General features: G+C 40.3%; 1 protein-coding gene across 5 annotated transcripts in view; it reads left to right on the top strand.

Annotated features, from left to right (window-relative positions):
- The first annotated feature begins 5184 nt into the window (after positions 1–5184).
- Positions 5185–20069, top strand: part of HERC3 (HECT and RLD domain containing E3 ubiquitin protein ligase 3) — a 110913-nt gene continuing 96028 nt past the window's right edge. For 2 of the 5 annotated variants that reach the window (XM_036026629.1, XM_028505440.2), the window contains exons 1-3: positions 5185–5341; positions 7865–7925; positions 17535–17789. In XM_036026629.1, the coding sequence (XP_035882522.1) occupies positions 17564–17789 (226 nt within the window). In that variant the 5' untranslated portion in view covers positions 5185–5341; positions 7865–7925; positions 17535–17563. Of the gene's footprint in view, positions 5342–6035; positions 6059–7864; positions 8040–17534; positions 17790–20069 lie in introns of those variants that run through there. The other 3 variants (XM_036026613.1, XM_036026622.1, XM_028505439.2) reach the window with 3 other exon arrangements.

Here is a 20069-nt window from a genome sequence, read left to right as displayed (position 1 = left end):
TCATTATGATGATTTCATCTTGATTTAACACAAGTAAACTGAAGAATTTGGTCTTTTTGTACTTAGAAAGGTGAAACAACTGCTTGTTTTTTTGAAGTTAAAATATGGGTACACTGTGCAACTACACAGCAAAAGACATGCTCTTTGCTCTTTCCCCAAGTACTCATGTTGTCAGTACAGAGCAATAGGTTGGATGCCATTTACAAGAATATACGTTTGGGGACTTTGTGACAAGAGGAAGTTTCATGGAAGATGTCACTTCCCAAAAGCTTTATCCCATGCCCTCTTCAGGGAGAAATCAATACTCATGCTAAAGGTTTTCTTAAGAAATGCTCAACCATCCAATCTTATTAATATTAATTAATTGGAACCTATAGGAATGATTCTGGTGAGTTCCTTATATTTAAGGTAAGGTATTGGTGCTTCATTCAAGTGGCTTGAAAGAAAAAAATGCAAACAAATTATGAATAGTTTCAGGAAAAACAAAGAAATAGTCATAAAGTCTGTAAGCTCTTTATAGTTGGAAATGATGCTTCTTGTCCAGCAATACTGCATATAGAAGACATTCAATAAATACAGAACTGTTATTTTATTGATGGCAATATTGATTTACCATATATTTTCTCCAAGGTATTTTTCACATTAATAAATTAATGGCATATGTTATAGCACAGTTTTCAATAAGCTTAGATCATTTAGCTTGGATATATATAGGACTCTTGGATAAATTGTATTCAACAACCAAAAGTAAAAAAAAATGTAAAGAACATTTTACAACCAATTTTTTCCTTGAGCCTTGACTATACTGACAAAATAAATACTTTTGGGAGATGGTGTAGGAGTGTCCCAGCAATACCTTTGTCAATATGGAGCTTTACAGGGTCCACATGTATTTTCTGTGGAACAATCAGTATTTTGCCTTCCTAGAGGTTAAGATACTTATTGAAAAGTAAGAGGTCTGTCCAAAAAAAGTCCACCCATTGTTAATATAACAAGAATGTTTTGTGCTTATCTATGTAACCTGGCAGTCAAGGAGAGTGGACTGGAATGTGCGTGCATGAACAATGACGACTTCACTGTACTAGTGTGTGGGGGGGTGGTAGATGCCATTGGGTGAGCACATGTATTGTGTGGCTATCACATTCAAAATGACTGAGGGAGCAGAGCAATGAATCTGCATCAGATTTTGCATTAAGCTTGAACATTCCACTGTGGAAATGATTTGGATGATTCAGAAGGCCACAACTGTGGGCAAGTGGTGATTGGCAGCTTCCTGCTCATGCATCACGTGTCATGCAGAGTTTTTTGGTGAAACATCAAGTCACCTGGGTGACTCAGCCCCTTACAGCCCATATTTGGTGCCCTGTGACTTCTGGCTTTTCCCAAAACTAAAATCACCTTTGAAGAGATTTCAGATTGTCAATGAGATTCAGGAAAATACAATGGGGCAGCGGATGGTGATTGGGAGAACTGTGTGAGGTCCCAAGGTGCCTACTTTGAAGGAGACTGAAGTGTCATTGCCCTATGTACAATGTTTCTTGTATCTTCTTTAGTAAATAACTCTATTTTTTATATCACATGGCTGGATACTTTCTGGACATACATTGCTTACCTGAAAGAATTTTTTTAGAGGTTTTTTATCTGACATATCAAAGTCTATCTCTTTCTCATTTTACCAAACAAATGTTTGTCTATAGGGCAATTAAACACAGAGAACACTCATAATTAAAGAGTATTCATACTGTACTGAAAATACCTTTCAATTCAAAATAGGCATATGCATTTCAAGAAGTGAGCTGTGAAGAATGGTGCAAATTGGCTTCTTGAGGTGGGGATACAGCACCCTGGGAATCACTCCCTTCTCACTGGGGATTCCTCATCTGCTCAGTGTTGGAGCTGGACCACATGATCCCTTCTACCTGACGAAGGTTAAGGTTAGAATTGATTATAACCTTTGTTATTTATTTTTATTTTCTAACATTTCAAAATGTAAACTTTTCAAACATACAGAAAAGTTGGACATAATGTAGAGTGAAACTCATCTCTTCACCACGTAGCATCTATAATTAACATTTTCCCGTACTGGTTTTATCATATACCATTTATAGATCCCTCCATTGATCCTTCAATCCATCTTTTAAAATATACATTTCAAAATAAGTTGTAGACATCAGTACACTTCCCCCTGAATACTTCGTCATATACAGCATTAAATAGAGCTCAATTTTATTTAGTTTTTCTTTGGAGGGGTGTTAAATTTCTTTTTTTAAATATTTTATTTATTTATTTTTAGAGATAGGAGAAGGGAGGGAGAAAGAGAGGAGGAGAAACATCGGTGTGTGAAACACCCATCTGTTGCACACCCCCAACTGGGGACCCAGGCATGTGCCCTGATTGGAATTGAGCCTTTGACCTTTTGGTTTGTGGGAGGATGTCAACGCACTCACACCAGTCAGGACATTGGGGAGTGTGGGTAAATCTTTATTTTTTATCCTTACCAGAGGACATTTTTTCACTGTATTTAGAGAGAGAGGAAGGTAGAGAAACATCAATTGCTTGTCATCTGTGCATGCCTGGACCAGGCACCGGACTGAACCTGCAACCTAGGTACATGCCCTGACTGGAATCCAACCCACATCCCTTTGGTTACAGGACAGTGTTCCAAACCAAATGAGCCACACTGGCCAGGGGAAATCTTTGAAAGTCCTTGGTGTGATTATTTGGTTAATGTTTCCATCCCTCTTCGAGGTAACAGGAATGGTTTTGCTCACCTGGCTTTATAATAGATGGTCAATATATAGTATGTTTGTTATGGAACATATGGGAGGTCAGAAATAAGTGGATGAAAGACAGTACTATAGAAATGGAAAGAAAAAGTAAACCAGAGATGGCGTCCTCAAACCAGTTTAAATATTTGCTGTTATGACTATTGTTGGTGCTGGGGCCATTTAAAGCTATTTTAGTAAATGGAACAGGACATGTTGTCGAGGAAATTGCCATTTTATGTTGGCTCAATTAAGAAAATAAAATAAAGTACCATGGATATCTTCACGATCATATATGAGTAAGCTTTCCAGGCTTCTGGCTGTTTATTTGGTAAGGAAGCTTATAGTACATGACTTTGTAATTCAGACATTACTCCTGTTCTACCTCCAGGCTTGAGTCTTTGATAAACAACCTTTTCCTCAAGGTGAAATTTCATTTGAAAAACATTTGCGCCATGGGCCACATAATGTATACCCAAATGCTGATTGATTACAAACTTCATATTTGATACATGAAAATAGAATCTCTTTTTTCCCCCTCAGTTCTCGCCCCTCTTCCTACCATGAATCCTCTCTGGCTTTTCCCCCAGTTCTTTTTGGGAATACCATCTTTAAATTGGGATTATGTTGGTGAACCAAAATTAATTCTAGAATATAATAAAAAGTAAAAAGCATTTATTTGAGCAAAAGGAGCTGCAGCCTACAAGACACAGATTAAGATAGCAACCTAAACTGTGTTTTCCTTGAGACAAAAGGCAGGCCATCTTTTTTAGAGAAAGTTTCTGACCAATCTCCCAATTTTATGCAAATGAGACCTCTGAATTGTGCAGTTCTGGTTGGTCAGTATAGATTCAAGAAGGATACAATTTGTATAGTTTTGATTGGATGAGGCAGGCCTCAGTACATTAGTATGAGGAAATCAGGATTTCCCTGCCGTGGCTGACTCTGGGTAAACAAACTGATTACATGGTGAGAAGCAGAGTTCAGTATAAAGGACTCCCTACATACAGAGTAGATGAAGAGACCCTGTTAGCAAATGACCCCCAGACTCTTGCCCATAAAATGTGGGCCCTCAGTTGACCATGACAGTCATGGTACACATCGAATGAATATTTGTTTTGGGAATCCACATGTCTTTGTGAAAGACCTGGATTCTGTGAAACTTCTGTCCTTCTGGAGCATAAGGGAATTGTGTTAATCTTGTCCCCAGTGTTTCTAAAGGTGTCCAGTGTGATTGAAACATCAAAAGTTATAATTATTTTCATAGATTAATTTAGCTGACAGGAGCATTTGACAACTTTCTTTATGTCATCGAGAGTTTATATTTCAGACAACAGCACCCCATCCCCAGTATACACCACTCCTTAAAACTTTTTTCTGTTCAGCCAATCTATTAGATTCTCAGAGCAGGTGATTGCAGACCTGACCTGATTTGAACATCTTTGTGAAGAATCTGGTCTCAAATGATCCGGATCAAATGCCAGGTTACAGAAATTCTTTCACTAAGAAAGCCATTCCTTCGGGTTTAAAGTAGTGCTTGCACAGTGTTGTGCTTCTGTGTTTCAAACTGTAGGGTTGAGGAGGATCAGCAGGCACATTATGTCACTTATGTGAGAATGTTTTCATTAAAAGATTTTTTTTTTTTGTGCATCTGACAAGGACCGCGGGAACTCTGCCAGTGTTTTGACCTTGCTTTCAGAAGCAAGCTCTGAAATCCAGTCCCAGGAAGGACAAACTTCTATATTGATTTGTGGATTTTAGACTGGATTGGTGTCTTTCAGATTAGATTCAAGATGTCCTGCTCAGTGACTTCTTTTCGTGCTCTCCCAGCCGCCACCCTCCAATCCTCCCCAAGACCTCCTTGCTTCTGCAGCAAAGATCTCCTCTTCCACGCTCAACCTTGCAGGAGGGCCAAGGCAACGCCTGACGCTGATTGCGACCTCCTTCCAGCCTCTCCCACCGCACAGTCCGGTTTCGGCTCCGTGCTCTTCCAGTCCATGCAAGGCGAGTGAAACAGAAGATTGCTGTACCGTGGAATAAAACGCTTAATAACTCAACCTCACGTGTTACCCCTTAGCTTTTACCCCTCATGACAGAGGCTTGTGGTCACCTCTGCAGCAATAACACCCCAGCCCAGAACCTAAAAGATAAACCACTCATCAACACAGCTCACTTCCCGGTATTGAAAAGCTATCCTATTCCCGCACCAACGCTCTTTGTCCTGCAGTCGGATCTTGACCGACTGACGCCCGCGCTGCTGTCCCCTCCGTGGGCCGGCTGGTCCAGGTACCTCCAGCTGCCCGCGGTTCCCTCCTGGGCTTCTGCCTCTCCCCACCTCCAGTGGGCGGAACCCGCCGCCCCGCCCTCCGCTCCACTGCAGCCGCCATTGGTGGCGCCCCGCCCCAGAAGTGCACCCATTGGCCGGATGGGAGGTCATTCATCTGGCGCATTCCGCCACCCGCAGGCTTGCGGGGAAACTTCCTTATTATTGTGACGCCGAAAACGGAGAAACCCCAAGCCCGGCCAGAGGGGCTGTCACAGTCGGAATCCCGAGCGGCGGTTCGGCGCCTGCTAAGGTTCGCGGGGCCGGGACCAGGTTCTAGGGAGGAGGGCACTGCCTCGCTGCAGCAAAGCCACCGCCGCGTTCCCCAGGACACGGCTGTCAGCGCGCGGCTCCAGGAGGGGCGGCTGCGGCTGCAGGGCACTTCCCACGACCTGGGGCCCGGCGGGCTGGGAGGTCAGGGTTGGGCATCCGCAGTGCCTGCAGGGGCGCCCCTCGTTCTCCTGTGCGCCGTCCTGGCGTTCTCCGGGCTCTCCCCCTGATCCGAAGAGCCCCCGCGCCCTGAAGGGCCGGAAGCAGCTTTAAAACTGAGAGCGCCCCCCACCCCGACTCTGCAGTTCGCAGTCCAGGAGGAATTGCGACTCGGAAAGTAAAAAAGAAGATCCTCCTCTTCCTCCTCGCCTATCCCTATTTAAATTCCGGGGCTCGAGAGACACCTTTGCGGTGAGGGGCGCGGACGTTCCCCAGGAAATGGGAGCTGGCGAGGTTTCCGCTTTTGGGGAACCCCGGTGGCCTCAAGGAGTTTGCATTGAGGACGCAGGGCTCAGCATCTGGTGACAGCGCCCGTGGGTCCGCGGCGCCCCGCACCACCCGCCTCGCGGAGGCCGTGCCCGTTTCGCTCGAGTCCGCCTCCTGGGCGGAGCCGGGGCGAGGGTTTGTGTGTGTGTGTGTGGCGACACGTGCACGCGCGAGTGTGCGTGCGTGTGTGCGCCCGCGCGCGTGCCCGCGACACGTAAGTATGCGGACTGGCGTGGGGTTGTCAGAAGCTAGGATGTTTGGGGGCAGGTGGCACTTTGAGCCATTTGTAAATATGTAAAGTAGGCAAACCCGGACAGAGAAGAGCATGTGTGATCCCGAAACAGGAGAACCAGGGAGTGCGGTAGAGACAGCACCTAAAGCCACTGTGCATTGATTCTGGGTGTATGCACTGTGGGCCTCCGGGAATACGTACTATTGGAACTTTGCTTTTAGTAGCTCACTGTTTCTGGCTGTTTTCTGATTGCGTGTTTCTTTAGCTTTTAAAGTAGCTCTATTAGGAAATACCTTAAATTCAGAGGGAAGCCTTCCAGGATTTTGCTTACATTCATTATGCACGGAAAGCTTTAGGAAAGAGGATTCTAGAGCTCTTGCATTTTTGTCTGTTTTCTGGCACTTTCCACAAATAGGAACCTATTTCTAGAACCTTTCATTTGATGATTTGAAAACATCGAGTGAGCTGATTTTTAACTCCAGACTGAGGAGAAAGAAAAGTGAAACAAAATGAGGATAACTGCCTTTTTAAATGATGTGACAAGATAGAGAGACAGATTACTGTGCTGCTTTCTTTTTGTACTTTCCTTTACCCTGGAGGGAAGGGCCTTATAAATCAGAAATGGAGAACAGATGACAGCTAGTGGCCGAAGAGGGGTTGGGGGTGGAGGGATAGAGCAAAAAGGAGAAAGGACTCACGCACATGGTCAACAGTGTTGTGATCGCCGGGGGAGGACAGTATAAGGGGACTAAATGGTAATGGAAAACATAATAAAGATTAAATTAAAAAATCAGGTGAAATAAAAAAGAACAGGGGAGTAATGCATATTTAGCCCACCTTTAATGCAAAACAGATTAATTACATATCATTGTTTGATCACATTGACCCAGGAACCTTCTGGAGAAAATGTTCAGAAATCAAGGAGAAAGGTTTGAAACCTCTTTGGAAAAACTCTTTTGGCATGAAAGAAAGAAACAATTGAATAACATGAAGCTTTACTTGTTCAATATGCAGTTGGGTTTTTCTTTTTTGAAAAACAAATAATCTAAAATGTTTCAAATGGTGTGGTTAGAACAATTGGTTAGGGCATTTCATTCTGAGTAACAGATTTAAATTTCTTAAGATTTGCATAATAATTGTTTTAATACATAGAGTTGTATCTCTACTGAGAGAAAACATAGTTTTGCATCAGTTTCAGAAATAAAAGTCATATTCTTCAAAGTGAATGGGATTTTCTACATAAGATAGAAATAAAGTTACAATGATAATATCTTAAAATCATGTAGGACTTTTTCTTTTGAGAGGCTGAAGGTGCCTCTCAGTTTCATCTTGTTTTGTATGAAAGAGGATGTGGTATTGGAGGGAAGGAAAGATATGAGAAAGTCTTCAAAACCAGTTGTGGCAAAATAAAGCTGTAACGTGTGTGATACATGGAAAGCATGGAAGAAAATAGACAAAACTGAATTATTTTTTTAAAAATGTCTCTTCTTAACCTAAGTGGGAGATTTAAAAATAATTTCATTTTTACTTTTGTATCTAAACAAATTCCAGGAATTCTTAAAGGAGTTATCAATGTCTCTAGTTCACTTTTAGAGGTGACATCCTCATGTTCTTGTTAGTATTTAACTGAACTCCAGTCCTGAGATACAATATTTGAGGAATATTCAAAGTTGCATAATTTAAAGATATTCTTATTTTCAGAAATTTACTTCTCATTTTATTTTCAATAACATGAAAATATTTGTAGAGTTCTGTACTGATGTTAATTATTATTTCTTTAACTTGCAGATCTTCAAGGTGAGGGGAACCATTCTGGCTTCTAGTCCAAATGCCAAGTGTGTGATCTGTGGTGAGTTCCTTAATTTCTCTGAACCTCAGTTTCCTCATCTTATACATGGAGATAATATCTAACCTACAGAACTGATAAGAGGATTCAACAGGATGATCTATATAAAGAACTCAGGTTAGTACAGCTGCTTAGAGAGGGATCTTAACAAACCTTAATGACTTTCTTTTGCTATGATGTAGTGGCGAGAACCAGGTGAGATCCCGAGGTAGGAGACCTAGTCTCTTCTCTAACCACTTCTCAGAGGACCAAGGGTACTTGGCCTTGGAGGGCCTCAGCTGCCATTCAAATGAGGTTAATAATGTAAGTCTCTTGCCTAGTGTTTAGATTAAGTGGACTTTGAAGGTCTTCTTTATAAGGTGATCTCTTTGAAGATGTAACTCTATCCCTTTTAGATATTTTATACATTTAGAAATAGAACTTGCTGAAGTCAGGGATATGTGCTTCTGTGTGTGAACCAGTAAGTGAACTAGTTTTCTTATAAGTCAGAATGGACATGGAGGAAAGTCTGGCTAACTCTGTTGAGATTGCTTTACTCACCCTTCCCATCTCTGGCTAACATAGGTTCTAGTTACCTATTAGCTGGAATCCTGTCTTTGCCACTTAGTTTCCAATTGCAGCCACTTATTTACATGTTCTTGGGCAAGTCATCTAAAGTTGCTGAGCCTTGAGGTTATTGTAAAGGGAAAATTAAATGATCTCTGTAAAGTTTTTAGCATAGACTCAGATGCACAGTAGGCATTAATAGTAGATATTACTTATTCTTTATTCAATAATTATTTATTGAGCTCCTACTATGTGCCAGATACTATGCTAGTCTCTAGGGATAGAGAAATGAACAAAGAGGCTCAGTCTTTTCTTCATGGAGCTTACATTCCTTAGTTCTGGCCTTGAGAAACACCACTATGTAATGACAGCTTCAATTGTAAAAGGCATTCTACTTTCAGATTTGTTAAAATGTGGCGAGGGGAGAGTGCATTTTAGAATGGAGGAAGTAATTTTTTGTTATTACATAAGGAATGTTTATATTTAATGTTACCTGGAAAACAAATTGTTGACAAATTTAGATTGTGGGAGTTCTGGTTTTCTCAGATATGGGTTCAGTTTGTTAGGCACTTAGTAAGCCTCTACTGTGCTCCTATGCTGTGCCGAAAACTGGAGATACAAAGATGAGTAAACCTGGTCCCCTCTGCAGAGAGACTCCCAGTCTGAACATGCACGGGGAGTGGGGTGAGATGCAAGAAGCAGTGGTCCTATGCTTTTCATTTTCTTTCAGTGTGAAATATTTGTAAGCATAAAATATGTAATATAAGTGCTAAGAAAGAACAATAAAAGGACAGAAGAAGAACATCAGCTCTGCTATTGACGGCCCCTCTCTGCTCCTTCCAGACTGTGCCCTCTTTCTCTGCTGCCCCACAATCATTACATTTTATTTTGTTTTGATTATTTGTTTTTGCTTTTTTGGGTATTTTTACCATCACTAATGTTTTTCTCTCCAAATACTTGTTATACTTGTGTTTGGACTTTGTAAGAATGCATCATACTCTGAATTTTTCTGGGGCTTTTCTTCCCTTCAACATTATTTTTAAGATTTAGCTACACTGATGCTTGTAGATAGAATTCATTTGTTTTTCCCTGTTGTACAATGTTCTATTTCATGTATATGCTGCAGTTTATTCAGTTTATTATGGATAACAGCTTGGGTTGTTTTTTGTTTCATGTATTTCAAACAATACTGAAATGAATATTCCTGTGCCTATATCTTGGGGCATATATTCTTGAATTTGTTACTGCGTTAGTAAGAGAGCCACTAGCTGTATGTGACTACTTACATTAAAATTAATTAAAATTAGATAAAATTAAAATTTCAGTTCATCAGCTGCATTGACCACATTTCAAGTGCTCAGGAGCTACATGTGACTAGTGGTTACCATATTGGACAGTGCACACATGTAACATTTTCATCATTACAGAACATTCTTGGTTTCTAGGTTTTACTGATCCTTGTAGCTCCAGTTCTCAGGATTGTGCAGCATTATAGATGCTCAATAAGTTAGACAGTGCTGTGAAATTACTGTGCTGTGAGGTATTCACATTTTCATCTTCACTAGGTAATGCCCCTCTTTTTCCCTGAAGTGGTTGATACCAATTTACGCTCCCACCAGCAGTGTGGAAGAGTCCTGGCTGCCCTGTCTCCTTGACTTGGCACTGTCAGACTTTTCAGTTCTTGCCAGGCTGTGTCAAGTGTCCTTTGAAGACAGCCTGCTGAGCTGATGCAGGCAGTGGAGTTTCACGAAGCCCAGCACCATGTAGCAAAGAAGGTGCTACCTGTACAGGGACCATCAGGAGAGGGTTTAGAATGTTTCCAAGATTGGCTGCAAGGGTCAGAGGACGAAAGTCCAGCTGAAGTGAAGGAGAGAGAGAAAACAGTGAGCCACGGATTCCCATTATTGAAACTTCTTTCCCTTCTGTGCCATTTCTGCATATGGTAGTGAAGTTTTTGACAATAAAGGATGCCATTAGAATGAATTTTCTTTGTTACTTGAGTTAATTCTGTGTGGAGTCCTGGTTCCAAATTTAGTTAAAGCTAGGATTTGAGGAGTGCCCGCAGGGGGCTGAAGCCATGGACATCGCCTCTTTCTGCTGTTGAAAAAGACCCTCCTTGCTCCAGATGCCATTCAGGTAATGGCTCCTAAGCTTATTTGAAAGGAAGCTTATCCCTATTATAAATGAGATGAAAAGTCCTGCCTCGTGTTATTTAGGCTTCAGTGACTTTAAAACAAAGAAATGAGAATCAGTTGTTAGGCCACTGTGTGCATAGTCTGACTTATAACACAAAACTTAGGAATTTCAGCTTGTCTTTTGTATTCTTCTCACTAGGACTGATAAAGGGAGATTTATCTACCCTCTTGCTCTCCCCAGAATTTAAAAGAAAAAACATGCAAAAAAACTTTTCCTAGCAACCTGGAATCCCCTTCATGAAAGTTATGGCAGATGGTGGTAGTGCCGTTTGCTGTAGTACAGAGTTTGCAGAACATAGCTAGTGCTAACCACGGAAGAAAGGTGTCACGCCCCCATCCACAGCCTCTTTTGGGAACTATCCTGTTTGCTGAGGTCTCAGAGAGCAGCACTGGAAGTAGAAGTAACCGTGACTGTGGCAGCTGACATTTATTGGTCACTTATACCATGTGCCAAGTGCCATGTTAAGCTCCCTTTACATGCATTGTGCCATCATTAGTCCTCACAGTCCCCACTTTTCCCCACTCTTTTCCCCACTCTTTTCCCCACTTTATGGACAGGAAGCAGGCTTAGAGTGGTTAAATATTTTCCTTAGGGTTTCACAGCAAGCATGTGGTTAATACAGGACTTGAATTTTAGTTCTTTTGACCCTTAAGCCCTGCTAAGATTATCCTGAATCTTTTACCAAAAGTAGATGAGGAGAAGGAGTAGAAAAAGTACCAAGTGTGACACGGAGGGAACAGAACATATGTTTTTCTTCCTCTTGTTTTGTAATGGGGAAATAAGAGGCAGGAAATGGTAGGGATGGGACTGAGTTGGCCTGTGACGGCTGCTGAGCCAGAGTGTACTCCTCTATTCTTCTGTAGCACCTTTCCTGATAAAAGATTCTATTTCTCTGGAAGCAAGGGAGAGACAGTGAATAATAATAATAAAAAAAAAGGTGGGTGGGAGGACCCAGGATATCAAATGCCAAGTGATGAAGAACATTGCTGAAACTGGATCTTTAAATTCATGGACACCATTAGCTACTAAATAATGTTGGTTCCACCCGAGTGTACTTTTAAGTGAAAGCTGATTTCTCTTCAATGCTCTCACCATCTACCTCTGAAAGGCAGATGATTTTTGTGCACCCTGCTGTAGTTTGGGCCAAGCATCATGATGACCTAGACCAGATTTTCTATTAGGGTTAATCATTCACAGCTTATTTGTGGTTGCCATTTAGTTAGCTCTCTTAGTAATTTTTATTTGATTGCTTGAAGATTTCATTACTACACCTCGAGTAGGAAGGATTTTGAACAATAGTCTTATTTGTATTTTTTAATAAATGGTTTCTGTTAGTCAATTAACAATGAGACCATATACTTCAAGCTGCTTAGTCAGGCTTGCAGTTGTCCAAACCATTCAGAGCATAGCTGATCCTCAAGGACTGATTCATGCTAAACAAACTAATAAGAAGCTGATAGATAGATCCAGGATGATGAATTAATAATGAGAAGTAGAAATGCCAGGAAGCCCAGGATGCTTTGACCAGCTGGCCATGGTGTTCTTTCCCCGAAGTAGGATCTGCCTTGGAAAACAAGTTATATAAGGTTGCTTATTAATCATGGAATCTAAGGAAAGCAAGTGGTTGGGTGAATTTAATAATGACTAATTGTAGTACTTCAGCTCTCTTCTTGGGGACCATTTTAAACAGCAAAACTACTGAGAAAAAAAAATATAAAAATGTGAAAAACATGACACTAAATAAATTGCGAAAAGACCACTTTTGAGAGTTGAAACAAGAAGGCAGAACATCATCTTCTTCAACTTTAGTTGGGAACGTGTGCATAGAGTGATTCAAATTTTTCATCTTTTTGCACATGTCTGGGCATGATTGCAAAAATGCTCCAAGCAGTGATTTTGGGGTTACAAATAAATTTAGTAGGCAGACTCACAAGTATGGGGTTGCAAATAATGAAGAACAAATGTACTTAGGATGAGTGAAAGTGGTAGTAATGGTACCAGTCAGGAGGGAATCCAAGGCTCAGTCAGCATCACTGGAACTCTTTCTGTCTCTTCTCTTTTAACCTCTGCGGCTGGTAGCTTCGTAATGCCTTATAGGTATCCTGCATATGGCAGGGGAGGTACCTTGCACTAGCCTCACTTATTCTTCAGAAGCAAAAGGTGTTCTTTCATCAGAGTGCCACAGAACTTAAGGAGTGTGAACTTTGACTAACTCAGAAATGTAAACCCATTCCTGCACCAACCACAAAGGCTTAGGGGAGGTGTTTTCTGATTGGTTTGGCCAGAGCCATGCTCACCCTTGTGCAGCAGAGGGTAGTGTTTGTTACAAGACAACAAGGCACTTGGGGAGAGATATTAGACAAAAAAAAAAAAGCAATCAATAACACCCTTGAGTTACTTTTTACTTATTTTATTTTTTAATTTTTTTAAAAGATTTTATTTATTTTATTTTTAATTAAATTTATTGGGATGACATGGGTTAATAAAATTTTATATTTCAGGTGTACAATTCTATAATACATCATCTGTATACTGTACTGTGTGTTCACTATCCAAGTCAAGTCTCCTGTTTTTAAAAACTAACCTTTATTCTTCAGAAAGGTTGTTGCCACATTGAGTTGTAACTTTCTATTACATTAAGTGCATTTCAGTCATGGCCTCTCCCCGTCCCCCCTTCATTTTTATTGATGAGTAGTATTCCATTGTATAAATATACCACAGTCTGTTTATTGTGCTTATTGATGGACATTTTTGTTTAGTGTGAATAAAGGTACTGTGAGCATTGTTTATAGATTTTTGTGTAGACATGGAGTCACAGCTTCTTGATACTATATTTTTAGACATGTTGTATGTGAAGGGTTAAGGGGATGGCTTCATGCTACAGCTGCCTAATCTTTCCCATTATCTCTTAATTCTGCCTTGTTTGACTCTTAGAGGGCAACCTTATTTTTAAGTTTCCAGAACGTCCTGTATTGTATACGGACTACAGTTTAGTCATTCTGCAAATATGTGTGTGTGTGTGTGTTTGTTCCTGTAGGTGGCATAATACTAGGTTGGCCAAAAAGTTCATTTAGATTTTTCCATAAAATAAAAGATACATTTTCCCTTTTCACTAATAACTCTATTGATTTGGATATTTTGAGTATGTTGGATATCTCCCACTATTGGCTTCTAGTGGGTAGAGGCCAGGGGTACTGCTAAAACATCTTCCAATGCCCAAGACAGCCCCACAGCAAAGAATTTTTTTGGCCAAAATGTCATAGTACCAAGAAACTTTGCAAACCACTTTTGACATGTTCTATCAGTCACAGCACCTTCTCCATACGCTGCACAAGTCTTTTTTTGTGTGTCAGTTGCATTTTTATCGTTCTTGAAATAATAAAGCATAATATACCAGAAATGTTGCATATTTCCTTCCATCTTCAATATTAAAATGGCTGCATGAAAATTTACCAATTTTGATAAGTTTTCTTTAATGTATGCTGATATGACAGCTGCCACAATACAATCTAACAAAATTGTTTTAAATGAAGTTAAAGACAACTAAGCGCTACTAGAGCCATGATATGGAAAAGATGTAATGGATTTTTTTGGCCAACCCAGTAAATCTACTTGGGTGGCATTGTAGCCCACTGGATGAGTGTGGACATGGTCATCAGACCTAGATTTATAGCCTGATTCATGCTCCTTCTGGCTGTGTGACTTTAGGCATGCTTTCTAATCTCTCTGAGTTTTGCTTTATGTGGAAATGAGGCTAAAAACAATACTTACAGAAGAGGGTCAGTGTAAAGATGAAGTGAGATAATGATATAAGATGCCTGTTGTCACAGTGACTGATGTATAGTAAACACTCTGATGTTGCCTATGTAACTATTGATAGGAGAGATAAGACAAGTCATGAAACATTAAAAATTAGGGAGATATTAGTGTGGATACAGCAATTTAGCAAATTGGGAAAAAAGAGTACGTGATCTTGCTGGTCTTTTATGATTTTACCTTTAACTGGAACATAAGCTAATCAACAAAAGAAAAAACCAAACAAAATATAACTAGAGACATTGAAATTAAGAACAATCTAACAATAGCCAGAGGGGAGGAGGGAGGGGACAGTGGGGAGAAGGGTTTTTAGGAACTGCTATAAAGGACACATGGACAAAACCGAGGGGAAGGTGGAAGCAAGGGAGGGAGGTGGATTTGGAGGGTGTGGAAGGGAGGGGTGGGGAGGAAATACAGACAACTGTAATTGAACAATGATAAAGTAATTTTTAAAAATATTTTATTTATTTTTTTTAGATAGGGAAGGGAGGGAGAAAGAGAGAGAAAGAGAATCATCAGTGTGTGGTTGCTGGGAGCCGTGGCCTGCAACCCAGGCATGTGCCCTGGCTGGGAATTGAACCTGTGATGCTTTGGTTTGCAGCCTGCACTCAATCCACTGAGCTACACCAGCCAGGGCATGATAAAGTAACTTAAAAGAATGTATATATCTTCCTCTAACACCCTCCCCTCACCTTGTTTTCATGTTATTCTCATCTCTTTGCAGTTAACTCAAAGAACAACATTAAAGCTTGATTTTCTTTTCTTCTTCTTTTAGTTCTAGAGTCTAGACAGGGAATAAAAAATCTGAAGAAGAAGCGTAATTTTCTGGTTAAGACAGCAAATTGAGATTTGGTTTTATATTTTATTTTGGGTTTTTAAATGCATTTCCTGAAAGAGTTCAAAGGGTAAATCAGACAGCATTACCATAAGGAGCTAAATAATGTTCCATGAGTGCTTCCATAATAGATACTTATGGAAGAGAGTCAGTGTAAAGATGAAGTGAGATAATGATATTATAATGATATAAGAGTATGGAAAATATACATTCATCAGTTGATAGATATTTTGGTTATTTCCACTTTTAGGTAATATGAATAACACTGCTATGAACATTTGAGTACAAGTTTTTGTGTGGATGTATGTTGCAGTTCTTTTTTTCTGTTTAAATTTATTTACTTATTTTTAAAAAGATTTTTTTTTGTTTTTAAAGATTTTATTTATTTTTAGAGAGGGGAAGGGAAGGAGAAAGAGAGGGAGAGAAATATCAATGTGTGGTTGCCACCCCCACTCCCCTAACTTGAGGGCACCTGGCCCTCAAACAGGTATGTGCCCTGACTGGGAATTGAACTGGCAACCTCTCGATTTGCAGTACAGTGCTAATCTCACTGAACCACACCAGTCAGGGCTCTATTTAAATTTTCTAAATTTATTTTTTAATTATGGTTGACATACAATATTATATTAGTTTCAGGTATACAGTATAGTAGACATTTATATAACTTATGAAATGATAACCCCATTAAGTCTGGTATCCACTTGGCATCACACATAGTTATTAAAATATTGTTGAGTACATTTTCTATGCTGTTTATCCTTGTGGTTATTTTTATAACTGGAAATTTGTACATCTTAATCCCTTTTACCCTTTTGCCCATCTCCCCAATACTCCACCCATCTGGGGACTATCAATTTATTTTCTGTGTCTATGAGTTTGTTTCTGTTTTGTTTGTTTGCTTATTTTGTTTTTTAGATCCCACATATAAGTGGAATCATCTGGTATTTATCAGTTTGCAGTTCTCTTGGATATATACCTAGCAGTGGAATTGCTGGATTATATGGTAACTCTATGTTTAGCCCTTTTAGGAGCTGCCAGACTGGTTTCCAAAGCACCTGTGCTGTTTTATGTTCCTGCCAGTACTGTAGGAGGGCTCCACTTACTCCACATCCTCACCAACACTTGCTATCATCTGTCCTTTTAGATTATATACATCCTAGTGAGTGTGAACTGACAGAGATATCAAATTTTATTTTTGTTGGTATGAAAGGGAAGCATGAATTTTAAAAGTAGTGAAACTTTGGGCTACAGTCAGCAGTAATCAGTCAGCAGACAGTTGATTGAATACTTCCTAGATTAAAGAAGTGTATCTTACACTGTGGTCTCTGCTTAAGGCAATTAAAATCTGGTTGCTCCCTGGCTGGTGTGGCTCAGTGGGTTGAGTGCCAGCCTGAGAACTGAATGGTCGCTGGTTTGATTCCCAGTCAGGGCACGTGTCTGGGTCCCCAGTTTGGGGTGAACAAGAGGCAACTGATCAATGTTTCTCTCCCTCTCTCTCCCTCCCTTTCCCTCTATCTAAAAAATAAATAAAATCTTTAAAAAAATAAAATCTGGCTGAGGAGTTAGGTTATAATATACAGAGAAAGGGCAATTTAGTGAATGTATCAGAGGGATGCAGGTTGACTGTGGCTAAAGTGGTCTCCAGAAGCTCTCGTGTAGGAAATGAAGCTTGACTCAGATCCAGAAGGATGTGTAAGAGGCAATGGCGGAGAAGTAGCCCCCTTCCCCTCCACATTTCTCATTGTTTTGAGTGGTGAATTACTATCCAAGATGATAATAGGGTACCTAAAGGACTTTAAAAAATTTTTTTTAAGTTAAATAAGTAGGAAACTCAAAGGAAGAGTTCAACAAGAAAGGACAAGGTGAAGTCATAAGGGTAACTTCAAAACTGTTATTACCACATGGTTTGCAAAGATTATTTTAAGAAGTCATCGGCACTCAGAGTTCCTCATCAGTGAACTGAAAACCCCATTCTGTGTTCACAATTCATTTACACATGCAAAATTTGTTTAGAAATGTTTTCTAAACTCTTACTAAAACACAAAAATAGCATTATTATTATAACATGAATACTTTCAATAATATTAATACATAGTCTTTTGAGATGAAAGGTATCTGAAGAATATTAAGGGGCTATTTTTAAATAATTGATTACATTTGTTAGTGTGATTTTCTTTGACCTATTTTTTAAAACCTTTCATTACAAAACTCTTTTCTAGGCTACATGATTCCCTGAAGGATAAGAACAATGTTATGTTGGGGATATTGGTCCCTGGGCCAACCTGGTATCAGCACTAACCTGCAAGGGATCGTGGCCGAACCACAGGTGTGTGGATTCATATCAGACAGAAGCGTCAAGGAAGTGGCTTGTGGAGGAAACCACTCCGTGTTCCTGCTGGAGGATGGGGAGGTTTACACGTGTGGTTTGAACACCAAGGGGCAGCTGGGCCACGAGAGGGAAGGAAACAAGCCAGGTGAGTGCGCCTTGTCTGCCCAGATGACTGGTGAGAAAGACTGAGGCATGGGCCGTGCTGGTGGAGATTCCTCAGCAAGTGTTTGCCTCTCAGGGGGGCTCTTCGAACAGTGCAAGATCCCCTTCTCTGGGACTTTTGTGTCTTCATTCACGCCTTTTGATGGAAAACCAGGCTTTTCTTTTTTCATCTTATTAGATAACACATGTCTTATCAGTTACCAGGGGAGAGAAATTGACTAGTTAGGGTTAGAGAAATAGATTTTTCTCCCATAATTGAATGCTAAGACATTGCAATTGTTATGTGAATAGGTAATCCTCATACAATCAATATCAGAAACATCCCTTAATTTTTCCTCTCAAATGCCTATTCATTCATTTATTTCTGCAACATGCTTTTGTTATGCATTTTGGGTTAAGCACTGTGAATGAGATAGTGATGACTGGACTCTGGGGAACCCATGTGGAAGAGCATGCTGGGGGATTATGGGAGAGGGATTCAGATATAATCAACAAAAGAAAAAAGCATAGGTTTTTTACTTTTAAAAATGATTTTCATGTTAGAAAATCATTTTAATTATGCATTCTGTCTTTGGGGGCCGAGTAGAAGCATGAGTAGGACTTCAGCAAGTGTATATGTATGTTTATGACTGTGGTAGGAACACAAGCTTATTGCACAGCACTGAGTGTACCCAAAGATAAACAAAGGCATGGGTGCAGTCCTTGTTCAGGGACTGCTGATGGACGGCAGTGAGAGAGAAGCTGGAAAGGTAAGGGGTTAATTAGATTCCTTCAGCTTTAAGGTCTTTCGTTCATTGATAACAGGTGCTGTGAGTATTTAAAATCCATTGGTTTAAGTTCTTTTTCCTTCCACCCATTCTGTCTAAAGCACAGGTGGCAAACATGAGGCCCGCGGGCCGAATCTGGCCCTCTACCTTGTTTCTACCTGGCGGCAGCACCAAGCTCTTGCTTAACTGTGAAGGAGTAGTTACATTCATACAGTCCTAAAATTACATTCGGCCCTTTGAAGGCAACCTCAAGGCTGATGTGGCCCCCAGTGAGAATGAGTTTGACACCTCTGGTATAAAGGATCTAAATTTGACCTTCAGTATATGTCTATATAGTGTAGGTATATCTCTGAGGTAGTTTCTTAGTCTCAGGTTTCTGCTACATTTGGAGTAGTGGTGATGATATTTAAATGAGTCACCTTTTGGTGAGAAATGATGAAGTAGGGTCCTGAACTGTGACCGTGCTGAATTTGTCATACTAGCATGGGCATGTGCCATTTTGTTTTTTTAGTTGCTGACTTTTTAATTTAATCCAAATCAAATCAAGATACATTTCATTAACAACAATCTTGCTGTATTTCTCTAGATGATTTCACTCTCCTGTGTTTACTTAGGCAAGTCATTTGGGTGTCAGGATGAGCTAACTTTCTGTGACACTGTCTCCCTCTTTCCTCATATTTATCTCCTCCCATAGGAAGTGGTGGCATTCCACAGTTCCCCTGCCCAAATGTCTCTGTTAATTCATCATCAGTGTCTATGTTGACCATTGGATAAAGGGCTGTGGAGCTGGTCTTAAGAAGAACTGTGAAGTAGATGAAGTATGATTTGTGGGCTTTCCCCCCGTTCCTTGCCTTCAGGTTCCCTCATGGAAGCCCTCCCTGCTTAACCTGCAGCAGGACCCAATGTTCCAATCAGGGGTTTCTGGACACTTGGACTCATGGGATTTCAAGGAAGTGGCTTGTAGCATAGTCCATATGTCCGCCTTTATATATACAATGCACCTGATACCCGAGGTTCTCACATGTGTGCAGATCATGGTGTTCTCTAAAATAAAAGTTCAATTAACAGTGCCACCAATTCATAAATTGAGTTAGTAATTCCCATTATAGCTTTTACCAATTAATATAATACAAAAGTATAATATAGAACTATTATGGAGGTGGCAAGAAGGTTTTTTACTTTTAAAAATGATTTTCATATTAGAAGAGATTTAAAACCAAGGTGGTCTTTTCTCTCCTGTTAAAACTCACTTCTGTCTTACATTAAGCTCTTCCTCACGCTCTGTGTCCCCAGGTGAGAGCCAGTGTCTAACAACTAATGCTTACAGAGGGGCCAGTGGCAGGTCACAGCCCAATAGCATGCTTTTTTGCACGGGGTAAGGTCTACATTCTACCAGGACTTGGAGAACCTTTAGGTCTACTTCATACCAATGACCCTTGAAAGACTTGCTTTTACCCTGGCCAGGCTCTGAAGGGAGTCATTTGGGGACCAGAAGT

The sequence above is a fragment of the Phyllostomus discolor genome, chromosome 1 (assembly GCF_004126475.2).
Source record: "Phyllostomus discolor isolate MPI-MPIP mPhyDis1 chromosome 1, mPhyDis1.pri.v3, whole genome shotgun sequence".
NCBI classification, from domain to species: domain Eukaryota; kingdom Metazoa; phylum Chordata; class Mammalia; order Chiroptera; family Phyllostomidae; genus Phyllostomus; species Phyllostomus discolor.
The sequence above is the reverse complement of the archived record's forward strand: the minus strand, read 5'-3'. Positions and strand labels throughout refer to the sequence as shown.